Below are 19,716 nucleotides of genomic sequence, written 5' to 3' on the forward strand. Positions count from 1 at the left end.
TTGTGGGTGGAACCATCTCTGGGCTGGTAGTCTTGGTTCTAAAAGAGAGCAGGCTGAGCCAGCCAAGGGAAGCAAGCCTGTAAAGAACATCCCTCCATGGCCTCTGCATCAGCTCCTGCTTTCTGACCTGCTTGAGTTCCAGTCCTGACTTCCTTTGGTGATGAACAGCAGCATGGAAGTGTAAGCTGAATAAACCCTTTCCTCCCCAACTTGTTTCTTGTTCATGATGTTTGTGCAGTTATAGAAACCCTGACTAAGACACAGGGGCAATAATTACACTCCATTTACTCAGCAAGACTGCCTGGACTTCTGATTCTCTAAGGTATGGTCTAGCTAGTGGTCTCATGTTTACAATGACAGCATAATTTATTACTGTTATGGGGGAAGAATAGTTAGTATAAATATTATTGCTGAGTGCCAGCACGAATTTGTCATGCTTTTAATTAGTTAATTCCCATCAACTTACAGGACAAAGATTATGGCCCTTCGCACCACTGTACTCTAACGTGACAACACTCTTTAATTGTGCAGTGTCCACCATGCCAGTATTGAAAACAGTCCTATTGGCCAGGTATTGTGGATAATTCAGTGTCAGCCTCACATTTGTGTATTAGTTTCTTAGGGCTGTTTACAGTTAAAAATAAAAATATATGCATGTATGAAATACTGAAAGAATTAATGAAAATATATTAAAAATTAAAAAACCTTCAAGATTCTCCTCAGCTATGTGTGAATGGAGGTCAGCCTGGGTTATATAATACCCTGCCTCAAAGAAACAAGTATATTTCTGAACTAGTGATTCCTAGGAGGTAAAAGTAGAAGCAGAAGTGCAAGAGTAAGAATTTTCACTTTTCAGTTACACGGTCCTTCAAGATTTCTTAGTTTCATTATATTTTAAAGGGTTTAAAATACTTTTTAGTTGAAAAAGTTTTTCATAATCGTCTGTAAGTTGGAAGACGAGCTAAGATATTGACAGAGATATGCTGTCTCTGAACCATATAAGAGACTATTCTGGGGTTTTCTCTGTCTCTGAAAGTTTGCCAGTAGCCCATAGCGTTCCTTGGTTTGTGAACAATCATTGTAATCTGCCTCCATCATCACAGGGCCTCTCTGAGTGCCTGTGCTTTGAGATGGGGGAGACATAATTTTTTCTGTATTCTACTTTAGTTCAGGAAGCTAAGTGTCCAGATGAGATTGTAGAGTAGCTGTTATTAGAAGCAGGAGCCACGCGTGTGGCCTAAGACAGTGTGAAGAAGGCAGAGTTTGGAGTATAGCCTTGAATCAGCTCAGACTTGTCAGAAGGTAGGACACGGGGTCTCCCTTGGCGACTCGAGCAGCTAGTGCTTTAGTTTCTTACTGTTGCCATCAAAACAGTGAAAAGATGTCATTCTTTTATTGCAAGACATAATTTGTGTTCACCTAAAATGGAAAAGCTGTATAATTAGGCTCTACTGCCATGATATAAAACCATGACTAAAAGCAACTTGGAGAGGAAAGGGTTTATTTCACTTACAAATTATAGTTCGTCAAGGGAAGACAGGCACTGCCCCAGTACTGGAGGAGTGTTGCTTACTAGTTTATTCCTCATGAATTGTTTAGTTTAGTCTGCTTCCCTACTCCTAGGACCACCTGTTCAGTGAGGGAACTGCCCACAGAGTGCTGGGCCCACGCACAGTGAACACACTGTCTGGAGGGCTTGCCTACAGGCAAATCTGATGCAGTTATCTTCTCCATGAGATTTCCTCTTCCAAGATAACACTAACTTGTGTTAAATTTAAACTACAACAACCAGAAGTCTTACTTTAGGAACAAGTTGTTTGTCAAAGTATCTTTGTAAGTTAATAAAGTCTCCTTTTCTATTTTGAAAATTTAGCTAACTCTGCTGTTACTTTTCCTGGAAAAAGAAGTACAGACATAGTTTACTCCAGGTTCTGACAGCAGTTGACAAGACCAAAGAAAGGACTGCAGTTATGTCTAGCTTGGGGAACACTAGATCTGGGGTAATTTATTGGAGAAACAATGTTGAAAGGTTATTTACAGGTGACTCAAAAATGGTAGAGACTGAGCCATCCTGTCCTATTTAACCTATCTTCCTATATATTCTAGTTCCACCCAAGAACATTTTCTGTTCCTGGGGGAGCAGAAAAACTAGTGGCCAGAATCCTAGATGGAACTCCTTCGTTACACTCTACCTAGCCATCACTGTCTGGTATTTCTATTTTGTTACCATATCTTCAGCATTAAAGGTACTTCTGCTCTACCATGGGAATAGGGTGCCCATGTTATGCCTAGAGGGTAAAGCTGTATTGTAACACCCATCATATTAAAGCAAAAGTGCATGCCAGTCAGAAAACAGAACTTCCATGATTATGTATGGATTACAGTACATTCCTAGATGGATGGTTTTATTGCTTTGCAATTTTTGATTCCATGCTATACATTAGTATTGATAGAGCAAAAGTGTTATCAAAAGTATTGATGGAGCTCCTGATAGGAATTATTGTTGTTGCAATTGGAAAAGAGCTGATCAGAATTCTTACTGCTTGTTATGTTAGTAACTAATTCATTAAGCTTGAAGTTCTTAGAAACACAGGGTTTTTTTTGGATTGTAGTTTAATGAAAGAATGCATAAATGTTCCTAGTGGAAATTTGTAACTACTAAAAATATCTCAGAATTCTGTGGCAAGCCATATCAGTGGCACTTATTTTCTATGTGTTTGTGTTTTGAATCAATTTGCTTGTTTTGTTGTTTGCTTGTTTTTAAAACAGGGATATATCATCGTTGTGGTTGGTCCTAAATTCATGCTACTAATTCTTTCTTTACTATATGTAGAAAGCAAGGCCCAATTTTCTGTTCAGCATCAGTTTCCACTCATTAGCCTACTGTGGCTCTTGAGTGTTTGTTTGTTTTAAAAGTAAGCGCCTCTGGGGACCCTGTGTTTCAGGTAGTGAGATCGATCACACATGGATTTAATGAATAGGGCTTCAAGGGTTTTTTTTTTTTTTTTTGCCTAACATAGACAATAGCTGGGATACACCTTTTTTTTTTCCCCCCCTTTCTCCTTCCTACTGTAGATACAGAATTACTGTAAAGGAGAGAGCCTGTCTTGAACATTCAAAGAAATAACAGCAGCAGCAAATACCCTTTAAAGAACAGGAAGATTTCATAGCCTTATTAGCCTAATGAGTCACTGTAATTCCCACTTAATGTCCCTTCCAGAGTTTGTGTGTGTGTGTGTGTGTGTGTGTGTGTGTGTGTGTGTGAATATACTTTATATAGAGAAGAAAGCAAAATTAGTCATTAGTGTTTGAATCACTAAACCACACCTACTTTTTGTTCTTATTGCTGAACCACAATAATCAGTGTAATAATTCTGTGTAGCTAAATGCAATGCCAACTGAGGAGCAAGTGACAGTGTCCTTCTGCCTTGGGCTTCATGTGCCAGGTAGTAGGAGATTATAGTGAGGGCTACTCCCTGGCCTCTACTGCGTTTTTCTTTATCATTCATAAAATTAACATATTCTGTAACTGCTTATTTGCCTTATCACCCAAATCTAATTTAAATATGCCCATTGGAGCTGGAGAAACGGCTCCATGGTTAGGATCACTTGCTCATTCTTGCAGAGAGCCCACTTAGTTCCCAGCATCCATATGTACTGACAAACACTTCACCACCCAGAACTTCTGCTCCAGGGGACCTGCATCCTGTTCTGGCCTCCTAGCACTTGTGCTCATATACAGACATACACACAATTTAAAATAATCATTTAAAAATAAGTTGTCCAAGTAAGTGCTATAAATTAATGTATTGTATATTTATTAACAAGAAGTGCCTTTTAAAATACTGAGTTAGTAATTGTTAATATTCTATGCAATACTGACCCCTACAGCTAGAGCATTGTAAGTTCATTTTTTAGTAAAACAGTTACCAAACCTCATTAGGGAATTTAGAGAATTTGGGGATTTTCTTCTTCGTCTTTTGAAACTTTTCTTGTAAGTAATTACAAACATAAAATTATGATAAATACTCATGAGCTTTTTCCTCCAGTGTCCTTTAAGTAACAAGTAATATATTTTTCCTTCAGTATTTTCATTTCTATGCATTCCGTTCCTGAAGTAGATTTACAACTGCTTTCTTAAAACAAGATCCTATCAAGTGAGATAGGTTTCTTCTAGCCACTACATTGCTGCACTCTGTTTTTTTGATGGGCAAGAGCTTCTTTACTTCTTGCTTTGGAGACCAGACCACTTCTCCCATAGGATGGACACCTAAGTCTTCTGGAGCCACTGATGCTCCTCCTTCAGGAACTTTCTCTAATGTGGTGGGAAGGCTTCTTATTAGGGCACTTGCTTTAGTTTTGTTTCTTTGGTCTTGTTTGGTCTTGTTCCTGGAAGGACACTAGTTGCCTTTCCAAATGACAGAGATGTCTTGTTCCTCTCTCTTCCCCAGGTTCCATATCATTTCTAAGCCTTTTCTTCTAAGTGTTTTATTGACTTATTTCAGGCTAAAAAGGAACCTTGGCTCCTGTTGGCTGAGTTTTCCCATCACTGAGAGTTCTCTGACCTCTTAGCAATTCAAAGTTCCTACTATCATACCCACAGTAACATTGCATCTGGCACCAGTTGTCCAGGTCTGCTGGGTTTAGTTCTGTGCCTTCTCATCAGTTGGGACCTGTCCCTCTCCTCCATGTCCTACTTACTCTGTAGGGATAGATGAAAGGGTTTTATGCTTACTTTCTTTGTTGTTTCGGATAGATTTTAGAAGGAGGCAGCCATCATCCATGGTGACTCAGAAACCCAGACTCTCCTTATTTTCCTTTTTTTCCCCATGTAGGTAGGAATAAAATACTATGTTCATTGATAACCATGGTAGTTCAGAGTGAGTGAATGTTAGAATATCAATTTTACTCCTTATTGGATTACTTCTGACTAAATTTGTTTTCTTACATCATTTGCACTATAGTGAGGAAACCTTGAACCCAAAATATATATGCCAAGTTATCTCTGGAAGCCCCTCCCTCCTTTTAAAGTTTCTTCCACCCCCACCCCACCTTCCGCTTTTGCTTAAGTTTCTTTCTTTGATTCATTCTTCTTGAGCTGGGGTCTCACACTGTATACCAGGGTGGCTTGGAATTCACTATACAGCTCACAGTGGCCTTGGACTCATAACACCCTCCTGTTTCAACCTCACAAATGCTGGAATTATAGGCAATATCCAATTGGCTTTTTTATTTTTATATAAATATAAAAATTTACTGTTCTACTTTGATTTCTGTTGTTGTGCTATATATCATGACCAGAACTAACATAGAAAGGAAAGGATTGATTTCATCTTGGTGATTATAGTTTATTATCAAGAATAGCCAATGCAGGAGCTTGAAGCTACACTGGAGTGCTGTTTCCTGGCTTGCTTCCAGGCTCCCACATTCAGCTACCTTCCTCAAATTTTTGTTTATATCTCTAAATGTGTCTTTGTAGGTGTATGCCACTCACATACATATGAATGCGAGCACATACAGATGCTAGAAGAAAGAATCCTTTTGGATGGAGTTATAGACAGTTGTGAAATACTTTACCTATTTCCTGTTTTAAAGCCAGTTGGGAGAATATGATTGCAAATAATCTATGAGTGTAGGAATAGGAGAAAGTCAGTTTTAAATGTTGAATTATCTAAGCAGTGTGTTCTTGTATGCTATGCTCCCTGAGTCTGACTTTGGTACTGACCTCAGTGTCCAAGATATTTGCTAAGGGCTATACTGAGGTGAAATATTTGAAATGGAGGAAGAAAATGGGAGAAGTATAGCTAGGAATTGAGTCACAGGGTGGTCACAAGAGGTTACAAGAGGCTCATCTAGTAATGGGGAGAAAGCCAGGATTCTTATGCCAAATATTTGATAACCATTCTAATTGTGAAGGACACAGAACATTTAGAGGCTTTGTTTCAATACACTCTTGTTATTTAAAAAAAGGTTACTCTTTGTATTTACATCTTAATGGTTAAATCTGTAAAAGGTGACTTTTTCTTTTTCTTTTTTTTTTTTTTTTTTTTTTTTTTTTGTCATTTGGTTCAGAAGATTGTAATTTATGTAATGCTTTGGAGTTACAAAGCTTCCAAGATGTTAATGGATATCCTATTTGCTTTCCAGCTTGGGCAATGGTAGATGGTGGTTCAAATGTGAAAGCCCGTTCTTCCTACAATGAGAAGACCCCAAAGATCATTGTGTCTCGCTCTCATGCAGGAATGGTCAAACAGGTTACTCTTCAGACATTTGGAAACCAGACTTCAATTATCCCAGCTGGGGGTGCTGGTATGTTCTTCCTGCTTTTTCCCGTCCTGTGGTACCATATATCCTGTGGTTCCCAACATGTATGATCATTCTCAGGAGACTAAATTATTTGTCTCATGCTTGGGCACAAAATAAGCAGGCAATGTACTTTCAAGACGGGCTCAAACTCCAACAAGTAGGGTTGCCTTCCCATTGCCCATGTCAGAAACCACGTCCTACATTAATGTCCACTCTCCCTCAATCAGCACAGAAGCACATTGCTACCACTTGTACAGCAGACTTCAAAGTAGTTGTCAATGTGTTTATCATTGATCTGTCAGGAGGAAAGATGGAGGACTTAATGTTTCAGGTGGCAAAAAGCCGTCAGGTATCATCCTAGGGATCACTAGAATGACTGACTAATCTGTGGATCACTGAATTCTTCAACTTGTATATTTTGCATGAGTAAGTCTTGTATTCACCAAACTTATCATATATCCTCTGCTCTTAGACTATTTCATTATCAATCAGAGCCCACAGTTCGAAAACCAGACAGTAGTCAATAATCAGATATTGTGAGCCATATGTAGTTTTTGGCATCTCATCATCTGATTAAGTCACCTTCTAAAATGTTTAATTTAATTACTATGAGATGTCTATAAGAGCAGAACATAACTTGGATTTAGCTTGAAGAGGCCACTTGATGAATGTTTATCATGTCAAAATATTAATTTAGGTAAATAAGTTCAAAACATTTGTATTGCAATTGCTTTTCAGCAATGCTAAGGTAGAAGTAGTTGAATGGAAGAAGTGACACTTGCCAACCTGGTATATTTAATTTGCTGGTTGTACTTGTCTTCTTTTCTAGGTTTTTCCTAGAGAGTGCCTTGCCTGTGAGATAGGAAAGGTAAATGTCCAGAATAGCCAGGGGATGAGACAAACTAGATTCTATATGTCGTAGTGGTGTCATCATCATTGTTGCTTCCTCCTCCTCCTTCTCTTTTTCTTCTTTCTCTTCCTCCTCCCTTCCTCTTCCTTCTTTCTCTTCCTCCTCCTCCTCCTATGCAAGTGCTGTCTCATTACTTAAAGAAAGTGGGATAGTACTCTTAAGATAAGTATCATAGACAGGCTTGCTGAAATTGAGAATAGCTTAGTGAGCTTATTTTGATTACATTGTTGCTACATCAATAGTAATATTGGATTTGTTATTTGTTAACATGATTATGTTGGGAAATGATTTTAGATTTTTGCAAAGGGTGTGTAGAACACTTATGAAGGCTTCACTCTGTTCCATTTAACTATGTTCTTGAAAACACTACACACTTTTTATTAAGTCATTTGAGTAATGATCTAAATTCTCTTTGTCTTTTAGGTTATAAAGTTTTAGCACTCTTGGATGTGCCTGATATGACTCAAGAAAAAGCAGATCTATATATTCATGTGACATACATCAAAAAGTGGGATATATGTGCTGGCAATGCCATCTTAAAAGCCCTCGGTGGCCATATGACCACTCTGAATGGAGAAGAGATCAGTTACACTGGGTCTGATGGCATTGAAGGGGGACTCCTTGCTAGCATCAGAATGAACCACCAAGCTCTGGTCAGAAAACTTCCGGATTTAGAAAAGTCAGGACATTAGTAAGCATTCCTGACCATAAGATGCAACTCTTCCAGATGTGAATTCTTCGGCCTGAGCTGTTGGAACTGTTGAAGCGCTGGTGGAGATGATGCATGGTTAAGGCCGCCCTGAAGTACTTTGGAAGCACTTATGAAGCAGCAGAGACTTACTTTCCCTGTAATAGGATACAAAGTCAGGGAAATTAGATTGCTTCATTTCTCAAGTATTGTCTTTATTTTTGAGACTATTTTCATACAGTTGTCATACATAAGGTGCATATATATATATATATATATGTATATGTATATATATATTTGTGAATTAAAATCTAGAACTGAGTCTACACTGTTATGAGTCACCATTTTCACACAACAAATGATGAGTCTGCATTGTTGATAATTCCATAAAGAATGGGATTTGAGGAAGGGAAGGTTTTGTTTTACGTAGAGTTTAGTGTAACTTCTAGGTTGTATGTTATTAAAAAAATCATTGGTGATTTTTACTCCTCAGATGGAAAGCACAAGAAGTCTCATATTCATTAATATGCAACAAGTGCTCTGTTCATCTACCTTTCTATGGATTTAATAGAAATGGCTTAACTAGGTTATTTTCTTTGAAGTTGTACTAACAGATTGGCCGGCTGGTAGAAGATAGACAGATGACTGAATTTTACTGGAATTGTCTGAGTGTTGCAGTTGATTTTCATTTCCCTATGAAAGGGGCCGTTGTTCATCCTTTCTCCACTGATCAGGATTGAGTCTTCACCAGGAAAGTTGGTTGAAGTTTCAGAATTAGTCTCATGATATGCTATATTTTCTCTTCAGAGATGAACTAAGTTGTAAGATGCTCTAAGAATATAAATGATTCTATAATTCTTGAAAGTTACTTGACATATAGATTGAATAGTTTTAGCTATTTTTCAAGAATTATGTTTTGTTTATGTAATTATGTTTATTAATTTTTGAAACCTTGCCAGGTTTATCTCTAGACATTCTCTTATTATCAAGAATGGGAATGACTTTTTTTCTTAGCTATTAATAGACTTACTTAAAAGAACCAAATTATCAGAGGAATTACTTTTGACACAATTCTAGTTTTCTCATTGATAAAAATTTTTTTCCCACTCTGTTGACAGAATGTGGTTAAAAAAAGATATGGTAGCATTTGTCGTGCTGCTATAACTCAGAACTTGTTTTTTGAGCTGTATTTGTTGGTATGAGTAGTTTTTCTTAGTATGGCCTAGAAAATTGGTATAAATAATAGATCATGGTTTTTTTCATGTGGCTTTGATGCCCTTGTAAACATTAATGAGGAATTTCTCATTTTTTCTTTCTTAAAAATGTAAGCCTAAAGAAAATTTCTATTTTCCTATTTCAGAGCTAAAATTGAGCAAAGGATGGACATTCTAGTCTGGTATATTGTGCATACTTTAGGTTTGCATGTCATAGGGCCCAAAGCCTGGCACTCCTCAGCAGGGGACTGAATCTTAATACAGCACAAGTGATTTTCCCCATACTTAATAGTATGTTACAGGATGTTACAGGATGTAACGGCATTAGGTTGGCCTTTGTGTGAGGAAAATTCAGTTTTGGTGTTTGGAAACTTGGTATTAATTTAATAGGACTTGTTAGTTTTTAAGACAGTTTCAGACAATGAATCTAATCACAAGATAATATGATGGGAGAAGGGAAGTCCTGCTTTCTCTGGAGAGATACCAGAGCAGGTCGTTTCACCAGACTCCTGTAATAGGAGCCTCTGTGTTCACTGTAATATGTCAAAGCAGAAAATAGAATTTAATGTGCAGAAACTTTATCATTTATTACAAGTAAAACTAGTTCATATTTTATAAGCACAATTGCTTTTGTTTTTAGTTTCATTAATAGTTATCACTAAGAATAGGAACGTTGTGTGTTGGGCTCAGAAGCAAAGATGCTGGCTGAGAGGTGGAAGTAGTTTTTATAATTTGTTCGTGTTATCTAGTAACTAATGATTTTATGTACTTTTATAGACAGTTCATTTTTTAAAATAATTTTGTTTCAGAGCCAATATACATTACAAGGAAAACAGTATTTATTTATATGAGGTATTATTGTGCCAGAACATATCTTCTGTGGAGTATGTAATATCTCTCAGAATTAATATTAAATTGTTTTATTTCTAAAATATACCAAAACAAGTTTATATTTAGAAACTTACCTGTTTTTCCTTTAGTAGAAGCAGAGGCATCCACAGCCTCAACAGATCACACCAGCTGTCCCCTCCTGAGCCACGCTATCCCAGCTCCTTTTTTTTTTTTTTTTTTTTTGGCTCTTTCTTAGCTAGTATGCCACCTTGCCCCATGCTTAACCAAAATTTCCTTGTGAACTCTTTCTTCTGTATATTGGCCACTGAACAGGTAGAATTGAGACTTTGGTAAAGTTCACAGTGAAAGTGCTCCATCCTGGAAGAGGTTTCGTTAACCATTATTTTTTAGGCTTCATGAGATGTAAAGAAAAACCTTGGGAGCCATAAACAATTCATGCTGTTATATGACTCAATACTAACATTTTTACAAAGCACCTCTTCCTGCCCACCTCAAGAATATAAGCCTGGAATATGCTAGGGAATTGGATAGGTAAACCCACTTGAAGAACCTTGTTTTTCTGTTGGTTTTCATTCTTACATCCCAGCCTCCACTTCAGTTGAGTTTACAAGGCTGTACAAAACAGTCATATTCGTCTTTGTGGCTTTTCTCCTTTCCCCAGTTTTATGTTTTGTTTTGTTTTGTTTTGTTTACTAAAATACTTAATGAGGTATTAGTGATCACTAATGAACTGACAAGAGCATCTAGATTTATGTTTATATGACAGTTATGGGTCTTGTTTCCTGAGGCTCCTTTGGACTGTCAGAAGAAATAGGTAGGGCCAAGGTTAGGAAGAGATGGAAGATTCAGAAGCCCGGGGCAGAGAGATCAGTGCGGGTGAGAGGCTAGCATTTGCCCTGGCTCCTGTCCTCACCCTGCTCTTAGATCCAAGTTCAAAAATAAGATAAAACTCTAGCTATGATGGCAGTGCTCAGGTAACTCAGGCAGAAGTACAGTCAAGTGCCAACCATGTTAACTTTCTTGATCATAGCTAATGGCCTTCCTGGGACAACCTGGAAGGTCAAAGCAAGAACTCTTGAGATTATTCTAGCAGCAACTACCAGTGGTGGCTGTGTATATTACTGCTGTGTAGAAACAGTAGTAGTGTTTTCATTTTAGGTCCAAGTAAGATGTTTTTAGTGATATACCTGCAGAGTGGCTATGTCTTAAAACTGTGTAGAAAAACCCTAATCTTTGGGAGCTTTCCCTAAGGAAAAAAAAAAAGTCGTGCCTTACATAGGGCGTTGTGTGTTAATTATATTAATAAGTGGGGGTAGCTTGTTCCCATTAAATGTAAGTTCTGTTAAAGTGTTTTTATCAGAGTTGGGGAAAAGTCATTAAAATTAAATAAAACTGATGGATTATTTTTGCATAATGTAGCATTTATAGTTGAAGTACATTTTTCTAAGAATTAGATCATGATGTATATAAGTCTGAAATGATGTTTCATCATTTGATTTTTAATTAAATGTAAGACCAGGATAGATTGGATTTTACAAATCTTTCTTTTCAATAAATTATTTCAGACAACTTCATATTTCTCTAATTCTCTGGAGTAACTTTGGTTAAAAAATAGCTGTTAGTCGTACAAATTTGTTGGTCTCTTAGTTAAATGGTATTGTGTGTTGTTCCTAATGAGGGAAGGATTCTAATCTTGACCAGCGATGGTTGTGAGGGCTGCTTCTTCACAGTAGTGAAGTTCAGCAATGACATGGTTCTGTGAGGTGCTGATATGCATGTAAATTGTTCTTTTTTTCATTATCAAAGCCTAGCAGGTATATGTATTCTGACTTTGCATTGACCGGATTTTTTGTTTGTTTATTTTTTATTGTTATTTTTTGAGTTGGGCAGTAACTTAATTTAATGGAAGAAATGAGATGTTTGCCTTTGAAATAATACAGGACAAACTCTGAAGTTAAGAATGATGAATAATACTAAGACAGCTGATTATATATTGTGTTTGTGGTCATTCACTAAAGTATTATATAATATATCTTATAAAGTGCAAAAGCAGGGGTTGTAATGCTTTGTCCGTATATTTAATATTTTAAGGTGTAAAACAAAGGTCATTCTGGAAAGACTTGTTCCTCTGTTTAAGAAAAAAAAAAACAAACTAGGAAAGAAACACACTAAGTTAACATGAGATACTTAACCTGAAAAAAATCTCATGTCCCCACATATGGTCTTCATATAGTGTGGAGTCATTTGGAAAAGGACCCTTCATGTCCTGTACTTGCAGTGGCCAGCACCAGCCTTTGTAGTGTAACAGGGTGTCGAGAGTGATGGACTACATGTTCGTAGGGCTTGTTCATATTGACAGTGCTGCCTTGACCAGCCTATGCCTGTGTCACCAGAACTGTGTCCTTTCCCTAATCTTTTAAACTATTTTTTTATCCTCTCTTCCTGTTAATGCATTTCTTAAAATGGGTCAACGGTGAGAGAAATTTAAATATTTACCTTTGAATACTTCTCTCTTTTCATATATATAAAGCCATGGAAGAAATAAGCCGTTTTCCTTTGGCAGAGATGCCACATTTTCTTAACAGGCTCTGACCTGCCAATCCACTTCACCAGATTGAAGTGGAGGTCAGTGGTGTCACCTGAAGAAACATCTCCATCCATGGCCTTAGAAGAGTGCTTTATGCCTCACCATACCACTTTTATAAATGCTATTAGTGTACTTGCTAAGGAGATGGAGGATGTCTGGTTTTGTGTGTGTGTTTTCACCATATCCCCAGTACCTAGAGTCTTGCACAAACTCAGTCCAGACTATGTGTTGAGTTGAACTAAAGGGTCACTACTAGTGTTAGCATGCTTCATACCTCAGTAGTATAAGCTAGTTGTTTCCTTTGCTGATATTTGTAATTATCACCCATACACACTACATTGTTTTTGTTGTTGTTTTAAAAGTTAGGTCTTTTCACTAGATACTACACCATGGTCAATTAACTGTAAAAAAATAAAAATGTGATTGCTTCTAATGAAATAATTTCCCCAAACCCTGCCCCTGAATATACTTTGACAAGTGAAATTTGAATTCATCAAATAAATCAGTCATGTCTGAAAAGGTTCCTATGCTGTGTTGGTGTTTCTCTATTCAGTTTGCATCTTTCTTTAAATGTATACTTTTATAGCATTAAGAGTATCTACAATATTGGGCAATCTTTAGCAACTATTTCCAGAGCCTGACCCACATGTCCAGTCTGAGAAATGTTACTAAGTAGTGGCTTCCATTCTACCTTTGTACAGTCACTGACAACTTTTGTCTCCAAATGTATCTGCTTATTCTCTGTTCTTGCAACATGCACAAGAAGCAATGTTTGAGAATGGGTAACAAAGAAAAGAAAGGAAAAACATCTAGTTAAATTTTGACCCATTTTGAAACGTGAGGCAGGAAATAAATCCATGTCCTGAAGCAGCAGGAATAAGGGTTCAAATACTGTGGTGTTGAGGACAAGGACGGGGGATAAGAAACAAGACAAAAGCAATAGCTGGGTTCAGGAGGTTTTTCATGAGCATGCATCTTGCGCGTGTCCGACTCTACCAGCAAGAACGACACTGCAACAGGATCCTTCTGCACACGTTTATTGGGAGAGCTTGACTGTAGAGGCGAAGAGACCCCGAGCCCAGAACTGGTGCTGCTTATATAGGCCTAGGAGAGGCGTGTCTCACACCCAGATTGGTTATGCACTATACCTCATTTGCATGTTCCTCATCTGATTGGCTACTTTCAGTATCTCACAGAACCTCATTAACATACCTCATTTGCATGGCTCACATCTGATTGGTTATTCTCTCAGTACTTTGCAGAGCCTCATTATCATGCCCGGGCCAGGCAGTGTTTTGGTGAAAAACTTTACTGCATAAGTAAGCATTGGTCGTTTGCTCAAACTTATGCGTGGTGGCCAGCAGAAGCCTGCGCCACTCTGCAAAGGCACATGTGGCTTCCCACATCTCCCCCTTTTTGTTTTAATAAAATGAGGCTGGACTAGGCCTGTGCAATTATGTCCATCCGCTGTGGCTCCTGTTTTAGGTCGTTCCTCCAATGTCACAGCCTTTCCCATCATAGGGTAACCCTATCGCCACCGGGCCCCATGTTTTAGGTTGGCCTGTGCATGAGGAAAGTTGCCCATCTCTGGATACCCCAGTACTGTGTGACAGTAACTGCTAAATGACCTAGGGTGAACTCTGCAAAAGAGGCCAGCCAAAAAATGAATTAGTGGGGAAATCATGATCACCCTGTTGTGTGCAGCAATGTGCAAGGGCTGATCAATGATTGTTGAGTCTCTTCATGCACAAGAGCAGAGAACTCAGATGCCGACTAATTCTTGAGCATAGATAACCAAACTTCAGGGGAGGCGCCATTTTCAATAGCTAAAAGTGCCTGAGTTATAATCACCTTGTCACGTTTTTGTTGGGTTCTGAATTTGCATACCAACCAGAGCATGAATGCCAGTCCACAGCATATGGCAGCACCAAACAAAATCACTCCCACCCATTCCTTAAAGTAAGAGAAAGCAGAGGAAAGCCAAGAGGTAAAGTTTCCAAAGGTCACAGGTTCCACTCTGGTTCCATTAAGGTTCAGGATCTGTATCTGCAGCCTCTTCTGCAGCCTGTCCAGCTCCTGCGACCAGTTCCCCTTCAGATAATTCGATAGGTCTGTACTTTTAATAAAAGAATTATTAATATACCTATTGGGAGTAATGCATACATGCGGAGTAGATGCCACACAACTCATTTGAATGACATCCATCATCTGTTCCATGTTATGCTGTAAAATATCCACTCTCTGATTCACTAACATTAATCCTGAGGCGATATGAGAATCCACCCTTTGCAGAGTGAGCAATGCCTCAGACGTTTTTTTCTGCTATCTGACTTATGGCATCAGCACTATTAACTTGATTGGCCATAGCAATTCCTGCAGTAACCGCTGACGCTGCAGACACCACAATGGCAGTGACAATGGCAGCTGTGATTCCAAAATCTCTCTTCTGCCTAACTAGACTCATTATTGGGAACTTCTCTGGATCTGCCTCAACAGGTACAGGGACCAAGATTGGTAGCTGTACCACTAAGGCTAAGAATTTGGTTCCATTCCAGCATTGCATCAAAAAACAAGTGATATTTGTACAATCTAACCATTCTGTATCATTTTGAAATTCAGCCAATATAAAGAAAAATGGAGGACTAACACAAACTTCTACTGGAGAGGTGGTCATATTTCTGATAACTCTATTAGTTGTCACATTGTCTAAATGAGCAGAGGTATTGGAAAGTGTGGCAGAAACATTCAATATCTCATGAAAGGTTCCAGTCAGCAGTGCAAAGGCTGACAGACTGGTACTAGTACCTGCCTCATTACTTAAAATCCATTGGTAATATGGCCAAATATTTTCTTTTCCTGTAGCATCTCCTTTATCATTCATTACAGTAAAATCTAATGGAGGTGACAAAACAAAACCCTTTGCTATTTCTTTTCGAGGAAAAATTTTTGATTGACAAGGTGAAAAAACTATAGGAAATGTGAGGTCCGGATGACACCAGGGCACGCTGCGTTTAGCAGTAGCATTGCCAACAGGCCATCGTGATCTTTTGGGAATAGTCACCTTTCCCTTTATCATAATAGTGGTGATGTTTATAGGTGAAGTTACATTATTTCCAACATCACCTGAGCCTAATTGCACTCCTTGGACAACTTGCGTTAAAGCATTAAGTAACACTCCAGAGCTCACTTTATTTTGGATAATGGGATCTGCCCAATTAGAGATAATCTTTTTCTTTAAAAATATACAGGGTGTAAAAAGTTTATCCACATTATGCACAAAGCATAGTGTATAATTTAAATGAAAACTTGTACTATTATACACCCGTGGCTCTTGAGGAGTTTGTCGTGCACAAGGTGCATCTAGAAAACATTCTGTTGCATAAAACAAAGGCAAGGTAGAAGAATTGGAATGTACCAGTAAAGGTACTGGCCATGATCTTACGATGGCCCACAAAGGTATACTTATCCAGGTCTCAATCATCAGGAGCAGGAGGATCATCTTGGGGTTCATCTTGCTCTTTCATGGTCCTTGTCAGTCGCGTCGGGACCCAAAGTGGATTTTCTTCACCCTGTGGAAAAACACAAATAGCTCCCTGGGATCTGATTAAGATAGGATCCGGGCCATACCACTTATTATCAAGGACATTTTTCCATTTGACCATTTCTTTGGGCGATTGAGGCCATTGTCCGTGCCTTTCAGCTGGTGATCTTCCAGCATCATCCACTTTTAAAAATTAAGAGTAAATATTGTAAGGGATAGAGCCATCTTTGGCGTCATAGCCTCTATTCCTCCTTTCTGTTTTTGCAAATATTGTTTCAAAGTATGATGGGTTCTCTCAATGATGCCTTGGCCCTGTGGATTATAGGGCAGTCCAGTAATGTTTCACTTGCATTTGTTTGCAAAATTGGCTAAACTTAGAAGAAGTATACGCAGGACCATTATCTGTCTTTAGCACTAGGGGCTTACCCCATGCAGCCCAAGCCTCTAAGCAGTGAGATATAACATGAACTGCTTTTTCCGCTGACAAGGGAGAGGCATGTAGGACACCAGAACTGGTATCGATAGACACATGTACATATTGTAATTTCCCAAAAGCTGGGATATGCGTGACGTCCATTTGCCAAACATCTAGGGGTCACAATCCATGAGGATTAACACCCACGGAAGGTGCATTAATGAATCCTACACACCTACCACACTGTAGGACAATATCTCGAGCTTCTGTTCGTGTGAGCTTAAACTTTTTTTCGTAATGTAGAAGCAGGGACATGATAAAGTTGATGAAAATTTTTTGCACTTTCTATAGAATTTTGTGATAGGAAAACCATATCTCTGGTGGCTGAATCAGCAATTGCATTTCCCTTAACCATAGGTCCAGGTAATGATGTATGTGCTCTAATATGTTGAATATAAAAGGGATGCTCACGCATCAAAACACAATTTTGTATTTTCATCAAAGTTTCAGATACTGGACTAGACTGCTTAAAATTTCCAGCAGTCTCTAACATTAGTACGGCATTAACCACATAAAGAGAATCAGAGATAATATTTATGGGCATAAGAAATCTTTTAAAGACTTCTAAAACCACCAAACATTCTACCAATTGAGGGGCTCCTCATGTAAATTGCAACCTTACAGCCTTTTCATTAATCACATAACTTCCAATTCCTGTTTTGGATCCATCTGTATAAATCTCAATGGCTCCCTTTATAGGAGTATTAGCCGTTACCTTTGGAAATATCACTGGATGCAATAACAGAAAATGTAGTAAAGGATGTTTAGGGTAATGATTATCAATTAAACCAGAATAACTGCATCTAAGAATAGCCCATTCATCTATAGTTGCACACAATGTTTGCATTTGTGCAGCAGTATAGGGAACAATTATGCTATCAGGCATTTTTCCAAAGTGAGTAATTGAACTTTTTATGCCTTTATGGGCCATATTTGCCACCATGGTGGGATAATGCTCTATAGTCTTATTAGGGGATATATGTGGATGTATCCATACTAGAGGACCATCTTGCCATAATACAGCAGTTGGCAAACTTATGGTTCGTAATATGCATAGGCAAAAAGGTTTTTGCTCATTTATACGATTTAGCTGTGCTGTTTGGATCGCTTCTTCTACCTTCCTAAGAACATCAGAAGCCTCAGGTGTTAATTGTCTCAATGAGGTAATATGTGATTCTCCTTCTAAAATTTGAAATAAAGGTTTTAATTCCGAAGTAGGGATCCTTAAATAAGGTCGAATCCAATTTATATATAATAATAATTTTTGAAAATCGTTTAATGTCTTTAGATGATCTTTTCTTATACTAATCTTTTGTGGGGTAACACACCGTAAAGTAATAGTTGCTTCTAAAAATTGACTAACATTAGACTGCTGTACCTTTTCTGGTGCAATAATCAAGCCATTATTTTTTAAAGTTTCATTAAGCAAGCCATAAGCTCGTTGTATACTTTCTTCTTCAGGTCCACAAATCACAATGTCATCCATATAATGACAAATTTTTAAGGAGGGGAAACCATCTCTAACTGGTTGTAAAGCTTTTCCTACATATAATTGACATATGGTAGGGCTATTTGCCATTCCTTGAGGTAACACTCCCCATTAATACCTTTTATCAGGCTCCATATGATTAACAGAAGGAGAGTAAATGCAAATCTAGGTTTATCTTTCTTGTTTAATGGAATGGAAAAGAAACAATCCTTAATATCTACTACTATAATTCTCCAATCCATAGGTAGAGCCGAAAGTAGGGGGAGTCCTCTTTGTACAGGACCCATAACTTGCATTTGTGCATTAATGGCTCTGAGGTCATGTAACAATCTCCATTTACCTGACTTTTTCTTTACAACAAAAATAGGGGTGTTCCAGGGTGATTGTGTGGGTTCTACATGTCCCAGGTCTAATTGTTCTTGTACTAATTCTTTAGCTGCTTTTAACTTCTCAGAGTATAAAGACCACTGAGGCACCCACACCGTGTCCTCCGTACACCACGGAATGGGCAAAGGCTCTTCAGCGCCCCCTAGAAAAAAACCCAGCCCTTTCTTATCTGCTTTTACTGTGGCTTTAACTGGTGAAATTCTACCTTGTAAGTTTTTTTCCTAGACCTAGTCCAGGTATATATCCCATTCCTTTCATCATTCCCTTGCTTTTCTGAGAATAATCATTAGTCAGTATAAAGTTCATGGCTGACAACACATCTCTTCCCCATAAGTTTACAGGTAAAGGGAATGCATAAGGTTGAAAAAGCCCTGTCCTTCCTTCTTTATCTTTCCATTGTAAGGATTTTGCACTTATAGTTGGGGTAGCCTCATATCCTAATCCTTGTAAGCTATGTGACGATTGATTAACAGACCAAAAAGCAGGCCACCAATTACTGGATACAATGCTTTTATCCGCTCCTGTATCCATTATACCTTGAAAGGTTTTTCCTTTTATTTGTAAAGATATGTAATTTCTTTTCAAACCTACTCTTTCTACCCTTTGTACACTGCTTTTGCATATGACCTGTTTTCTTGGGTTCGTTCATGTTGTTTAGAATGAGTTCAACCTTGAGTTTCCAATTTTAAGCTAACTTTCTGTTACAAGCAAAAGGCTGCCTGCCCCTTTAAAAGCTCCATTTGCAATCGGCCCTCAACAGGGCTTTTTCAGCTGTACTTGACTCCCAGCCACCGTGCAGCTAACTTGTCAATTTTTGCTGTACAGACTGAGAATGCTTTTAATATTTTTCAACATGAAACACAGAACAATAATCATTCAATCATCCAAACATGAATTGAGAAACATATAGACAATTTGGTGCACCAAAAACAGACAATAGACAGCTCAAAGGGACACAGATATCCTAACCAGAGCTAAGAATATCTCCATAGGAGTCAGAGAGGAAGCAGGACGTCTCCCGTTTTCCTTCTGTCCCTAGGAGGGCTCTGAAATAGCTTATTTTCATTTTTTCTCTTTCTTCTGGGAATTCTGCACAGTGGCTGCTTCTAATAGTTACTCCTCTTTCCCTGAGAGCTATCGTTAAGCCTTTGATGAAGGCTGCCTCTTTAGTCAAAGTCATCAAGAGGAGGGTAAATTGACTTAATTTTTTGTTCTTCATTTTTTATATTATCCTTTATATCTTTATATTATCCTTTGTATCTTTATA

General features: G+C 38.1%; 1 protein-coding gene across 1 annotated transcript in view; it reads left to right on the top strand.

The window, feature by feature from the left end:
* Bpnt2 (3'(2'), 5'-bisphosphate nucleotidase 2) overlaps window positions 1–12,122 on the top strand; it is a 28,556-nt gene extending 16,434 nt beyond the window's left edge. The window contains exons 4-5 of the mRNA XM_021160317.3: window positions 6,148–6,309; window positions 7,640–12,122. Of these exons, the coding sequence (XP_021015976.1) occupies window positions 6,148–6,309; window positions 7,640–7,908 (431 nt within the window). The 3' untranslated portion in view covers window positions 7,909–12,122. The remainder of the gene's footprint in view (window positions 1–6,147; window positions 6,310–7,639) is intronic.
* Window positions 12,123–19,716: the final 7,594 nt, after the last annotated feature.

Source organism: Mus caroli, unplaced genomic scaffold (genome assembly GCF_978045245.1).
Source record: "Mus caroli unplaced genomic scaffold, Mus_caroli_1 scaffold_6, whole genome shotgun sequence".
NCBI classification, from domain to species: Eukaryota; Metazoa; Chordata; class Mammalia; order Rodentia; family Muridae; genus Mus; species Mus caroli.